At 50.1% G+C, this 6,444-nt stretch overlaps 1 protein-coding gene across 1 annotated transcript; it reads right to left on the bottom strand.

Moving 5' to 3' along the window:
- Positions 1-33: 33 nt before the first annotated feature.
- LOC123254959 (unconventional myosin-XVIIIa-like) lies at positions 34-6,314 on the bottom strand (the record flags this gene model as incomplete). Its single annotated transcript, XM_044683843.1, has 5 exons — positions 34-420; positions 1,116-1,226; positions 3,277-3,477; positions 3,566-3,689; positions 6,160-6,314. Coding segments are annotated over 5 exons (768 nt in total), but the record flags the coding sequence as incomplete, so codon positions are not given.
- Between the last annotated feature and the right edge of the window lie 130 nt (positions 6,315-6,444).

Below are 6,444 nucleotides of genomic sequence, written 5' to 3'. Positions count from 1 at the left end.
GTCTCTGCCTCTCTTTCTCTCTCTCCCCTCTCTGTATCTCTCTTTCTGTCTCTTTCCTCTTTCCTCTCTCTCTGTGTCTTTGTCTCTCTCCTCTGTCTCTCTGTCATCCTTCACTGCCTCCCTCCCCCTGATGCCTTATGGCCAGTCCTATGCTGGAGAGTGGAGACCTCTTGGGACCCTTCCTGGCTGAGGGGCCTGGCCCAGGCCTCTTCCCTCTATGACCCCACTAGAAGTGTGTGGGGGTCAGGGGTCCTGCCTGCCACCATAATGGCTCTCATTTGAGCCAGGCCTAGCCCTGCCCCTGGTCCTGCCTACCTGGTCACTCAAGGCATTGAGTCTGCTCTCCAGGTCCCTCTTCTCCCGTAGCACCTTCTGCTTGTCTTCATACTCCTCTTCTAGCTGGGATTCCATCTGCTTCAACTGAAGTCAAAGGGTAAAAGAATCATTGGTTTCCATGGTGCCCATCAGCACATCTGACGAGGCGTTACCAGGGAGTCCCCACCCCTATCACTGCTGAGTTCCTTCTACACAAGAGGAATAAAACAGGGACAATGAGATGGACCGGGTGCCTGGGCTCTGAATGATTGTGGTTCTTAGTGCCTGGCATGTAGCTGACATCTTGGACAACATCGCTAGATCTCAGTTTCCTCACTTGTAAATAAGGGGGAGGGGTGTTGGGTTCAGCTCTACTCTATGCCAAGGAGGCTTGGGCCAGCATACCACACACAAAAGCCACCCAAAGTGGGCAGTGGGACGACACTCCTGAGTGACCCAGATCTTGGGGCCAAGATCAGTGCCCTGCTCTGAGAAATAGGAAGGTAAGTAAGGCCTCAGTGGGCATCTGGTTGGCACAGGTGGTTAGGGCTGCTTATAGCAGAGGCAGCCCTGAAGGACAAGGAATTTCTTGGTTCTACAATGGTCACAAATAGCAGTTTGCGGAGGACTCCATGGTGCTAAGCCTGGACCCACTATTGTGGCCTCGATCACCTGGGGCAGGCAGGGTAGACTTAGGGTGAAAGAGGGTATAGTTGGGCAACCATTATCCCCCCCATGGACTAGGCCCTGGGCCTGGGTACCCAGTCTTAGCAGTAGGTGTACCATGTGGTCACTCTTACCTTCTTCTGGCATGACTGGCGGACTTCTTCGACTTCCTCATCTCGGCCCTCTATCTCCTTTGAGTGGGTCTGTCTTATCCGCTCCATCTCCATCTCGAGTCGGAGCTTGGCCTGGAAGAAAGCGGGGAGAAGTCCTTCAAGGTAGCTCATCCTCAGCCCCCAACCCAAATCAATCAAGCAACAACCCTTTATTAAGCACCTGCCGTGTGTCAGGCATTATGTTGGGGCTTATGAATACGACGACAAAAATGAAACCATCCCTGCTCTCAGCGTTTACATTCTACTCTATTCTTTTTTAAAAAATAGACTTTTATTAATATATTTTGTTTTTAATGTCCTAGATTTTCCCCATGCCCTGTCCTCTCCTTCTAAGCCACAGTATCCTTTTGTGTTCTATTCCAACACATATATAAATATAACCCAAACTGGGTCCATGATTTCATTGGTGCTCTCTACCAATGCAGGGGCAGCTAAGTGGCTCAGTGGATAAAGTGCTGGGCCTGGAGTCAGAAAGACCCATTTTCCTGAATTTGAATCTGGCCTCAGATACTTCCTAGCTGTCCTGGGCAAGTCACTTAACCACAGTTGCCTAGCTCTTCCTGCTCTTCCACCTTGATTTTAAGATAGGAAGGGAAGGAGGGAGAGAGGTAGGAAGAAAGGGAAGGAGGGAGGGAGAGAAGAAGGAAGGAAGGAAGGAAGGAAAGAAGGAAGGAAGGAAGGAAGGAAAGAAGGAAAGTAGGTAAAGATGGAGTGCCTGGGAGCACAGTCTGTGCAAATGTGTGGAAATAGGAAATAAAGTTTCTGAGTATAGAGGGCAATTTGACTGGACCGCAGAGTTCATGGAGGGGAGCATTCAGTTAGCAGGCTCATTCCAGCACCCCAACTCAGATCAGTTCTCTCCCCTTTCATCTCATCTCTCTCTCTTCCACAGCCCCTATGGGCCTTTCTGGATAAGGTGAAGGCCCCTGCTGCAAGGTGGTAGCTGGCGCACACAGAGAAGACGTGGGCTTACACCAGGAAAATAGACTATCAGAGAAGGGGAGGAAGGGCTCCCTAGAGGTTTTGTCCTCTTGGGGTCATGGCTCTTGTTCAGAAGGGGGAGCTTCCAGGCTAGGTAAAGAGGCTGGTGTTTATGCCTTGGGCCTCTCACAAAAATTCCTGACTACCTAGGCAACTAGATGATGTAGTGCACTGAGCCTGGAATCAATGAGATCTGAGTTTGAATCCAGCTGTATAACCCTAGGCAAGTCACTTAACTTCTACTAGATTCAGTTTCCTCAATTGTGATATGGGGATGATAATAATAATAATAACAATAATAACACCTTCCTCCCATGGTTGTTGGGGTGCAGGTGGGTGGGGGGACGGAGAAGTGAGTTATTTGTAAGGCAATTAACACAATGCCTGCCTAAGAAATGCTAAGAGATGAGCCAGAGAATTGGTTCCCTTGCCTTTCCCACATGGACCTAAATATGCCTTTCTATTGTCTCACCCAGGTCAGGTTGGGCTGGCCATGGTTGAAACCTTACTCTGAAGCCTAAATGAGAAAGTATATCTTGCACTCTTCTTTGCAAAGTCTGTGGGTGCAGAACGCTGTATACACTGTTGAATTTGGGTGATGTTAGTTTTGGATTTAACTTCCCTTTTAACTCTTTGTAGAAGAATAGTTATCTGGTGGGGAAGAGGAGGAAGGATATTTTGGGAAATGTAGGTGATGGAAAAATGGAAGATATTTAAAACATTTTTAAAATGGTTTGCAGCCACCCACATGTATCTAGCTTGGCCTTGCAAGCAGGGTTAAAATGAATCTCTTCTTTACTAACCTAGGTGAGTTGACATGGACAAAGAAAGCATCAGAAACAATGGGGAGTCCTGCTGGATGTGGGATTAAGGACATCCTGGGTTTGAAACCCATCCTTGACACTTACTAGCTGTGTGACCCTAGGTAATTCACTTCCCCCCACTCTGGGCCTCAGTTTCCCTGACTATAAAATGAAGAGGATATTAGCACTTACCTTGTGGGGGTGTTGAGAGGATTGGTATTTGTAAAGACCTTACTTAGCACAGTGCCTGGCACAGAGGGGGCCCTTGGTAAATGCTGGCTTCCTTCCTTCCCATGAGGGGCCCTGTCCCCTTCTATATCAGTGCCCCTCTCCCTTACCTGCTCCAGCATCTGGATGGTCCCTGCCTGTTCATCCAGCTCCTCTTCCTGGTCTTTGGTCTTGGCTTCCAGGTCCCGGAGCTGCTTCTTGATCTTGGCCAGAGAGGCTTCATCCTTGGACTCCTGAGAAGAGATGTCCTGGAGTTCCGCCTCCAGAGAGACCACCTTCTGGGTGAAGCCAGCAATGTCCATGTCTTTTTCCTAGAGTGAGAGAAGGCGATGGTCACAGATAGGGCTCGAGTTAGTGAGGTGGGGACACTACTGGTGGGGGCTCAGAGCCTGTCCTCACCTCCATCTGCTGCTTCAGGCTGAAAACTTCAGCCAGGAGGGCATCCTTTTCCCGGTGTAGCTTCTCTCTCTGTAACTTCTCCCGTTGGGTCTCCTCATGAGCCTGGGAGAGCTCGCTATCAAATCTGGGATGGAACAGAACACATGGCAGGGTAGAGCATCAGACTAAATGACTGCTGTACTCTAGAGATGACTAGGGCATCATGGGTAAGGGAAGGGATTAGAGAATCCTGATGGAAAGCTGTCTTTCTGAGTTGGAAATGACCTCAGAAACCATTTAGTCAAAACCCTTCATTTTACAGAGGAAGAAACAGACTCAGGGAAATCAAGTGACTTGTCCAAGGCCATGCAGGTGGTCAGCTTTAGTTCCTCAGACTCCAAAGCCAGTGCTTTCTGTAATGTACTGCACTGTCTCTTTGATGCTTGAGGGTAGACAGGATGCCAGATCAAGCTTTGGCCCTGCTGTAATTAATCCTGATGAGGCTCAGGTCATTCATTCTGACACACACAAATAAGGAGGTATAAGAGACTCTTTCCCACAACTTAGACCCTGCTTCTTAGGAAACAGAACTAGGCCACTTCAGGACAGGGTTAACTAGTAAGGACATCAGGATGGAAAGAAACAGATATATCTAACCCTTCTTCCAAAGCTTTCATCTCTGAGAGGCAGCATGGGACCTGGAACTGGGTTCAAATCAATTTAAGACATTCTATGGGTAATCCTGCGCCTCATTTTCCTTGTCTGTAAAATGAGGGGATTGGACTTACTTGACATGACTTACAACATGACATCCTATGCCATATCCTGGTATAGCTGATGATATGGGCAGCAAGGCTTGCTTGCTCTCCCCCTAGAGTTCTGATGCTGACCTCTGGGCACAGACATGCCCACCTTAGGAGCATCCAGAGGCATCATAGGCCCCACACCACACTGCACTCCATCCCAAGGCTGTCACGTTCTCTTCCCCTGGCCTCCCTGCTGTGTCCGGGTGGCAGCGTGCTTCAGTGGGCACACAGTTGGGGGGCCTCTCACTTTACTCCTTCACTCACCAGCCTTTCATTTCCCACCCAGAGACTCTAAATAAGGAGCAAATTGCTGAAATTCCTCTTAACACCTTTTCTGAATAGCTAATCAGGCAGTCCCATGGAAAAATGAAATGTTGTCCTACCCTCTCCACAAATTCCGGGCAGCCAAACCTAATAAGGTGCCCAGTGGGGAGCTTTGTAACACATTAACTAGCCCAGGCTGGCACTACCATCCAGGGGATTCAGGGAAAAGGGGAGATCTTAGGCTGGTCCTCCTAAAGATGCCTGTCGCTGGGGAGAAGATAGGCCAAGGAGGTAGCTGAGAGGAAAGAAGGTCATTTCTTAGGAGTGTGAGGGGTGTATGGGGAATTAAGATCCCTGCCACACCACATCAGTCCATGAGGACTCAGGCTCAGAAGGGCACTGTCTATAGCTCACTTCATTAGATGGATACTGTTTTTTGTTTTTTTTTTAAATCCTTGCCTTTTGTCATGGAATTGATACTAAGTACTGGTTCCAAGGCAGAAGAACAATAAGGTATGGGCAATGGGGGTTAAGTGACTTGTCCAGGGTCACACAGCTAGGAAGTGTCTGAGGCCAGATTTGAACCTAGGATCTCCTGTCTCTAGGCCTGGCTCTCTATTCACCGAGCCACCCAATTTCCCTGAAGGATACTGTTTTTACCGAGGATCTCAGAGGCATGAAGTAGTCAACAGGCCTGTGGGGCTAGGTTGCTGCCTAGAAGTGGCCATGCAGTGCCCAGGGGGCACAGGTCCTTTGGCACTGGCTGAGGGACCTCTCATCGCTGTCATAAAGGCATTGGGGTAGGTTCTCACCCCCCTGGGACTCCCCATCCTCCCCAGGGGACATGAGCTCCTAAGCTTTACCTCCTTTCCTAATGAAGAAGCCCCCACTAGGGAAATTAATTTAGATTGGATTTCCTCCAGTGAGGGCTCTGCCCCCCTCCTTTGTGTCATTACCATAATGAGATGGAAGAGTCGCTTGCTCCGCAGTTTTAATGACATTTGAGTCAGGAGGGTGGGTTTGTGCATTTGTGTAACTGAGTCAAGCTGAGAGAAAGGGAACAGGGGCTTCCAGGGGTGGGGAGCAGGGGTTTGGGGGCCTTTGGGGGAGGGGAGCACCCTGGATCCTGGGGAAACCTCAGTTGTTCCTCTGCCTTGCAAGGTTCAAGCTGGAGATGAACTTGGCACTGCTTCAAACAGTTGCCCCAGCAGTAAGGTAAGGGAGGAGGGGCTTGAGCATCCACAAATGGACTGGACACTGCCAGTCTGGTCAGTGTGCCCAGGCCTTGGCCAGTACTGATCCTGAAGGCTCATTACAGACATGGAACCCTTGCCCAACGCCCTGCATGTAGAAGATGGCGAGCTCACGCCTTCTCTTCTTTTCTCCCCAGTCTAGGGTGGGAGGCAATTGCATTCTGGGGCTCCTGTACAGGGCGATGGAGGATTTCTTAGAATGAGGGACTGACTTGACCACTCTGGGCCTCTGAAAAGGAAGAAAGGTCTGGAAGCCGGGGTAGGGGCACGAGCACAGTCCTTCATCACTCACCTCCTCTGCTTCTTCTCCAGCTCGTGGTTGCGGACCTGCTGGCCCTCCAGGTGCAGCCGGGTGTCCTGAAGCTCTGCTGTGAGCCGCTGGCATTTCTTCTTGAGCTGCTGGTGGGTCCGCTGGCTCTCATCGCTATCCGCCTGCAGGTCTACCAGCTAGGGAGCCAAAGCAGAGAGGGAGAGAGGAGTCAGGGCAACTCAGGGGCCATGAGAGATAGAGCTTGGAGCATCAGAGCAAGATGGGGGGGCATAGAGTGGGAGAGACAGAGGGGAGGGAGAGACAGAC

The sequence above is a fragment of the Gracilinanus agilis genome, unplaced genomic scaffold, assembly GCF_016433145.1.
Source record: "Gracilinanus agilis isolate LMUSP501 unplaced genomic scaffold, AgileGrace unplaced_scaffold36435, whole genome shotgun sequence".
Classification (NCBI taxonomy): domain Eukaryota; kingdom Metazoa; phylum Chordata; class Mammalia; order Didelphimorphia; family Didelphidae; genus Gracilinanus; species Gracilinanus agilis.
The sequence above is the reverse complement of the archived record's forward strand: the minus strand, read 5'-3'. Positions and strand labels throughout refer to the sequence as shown.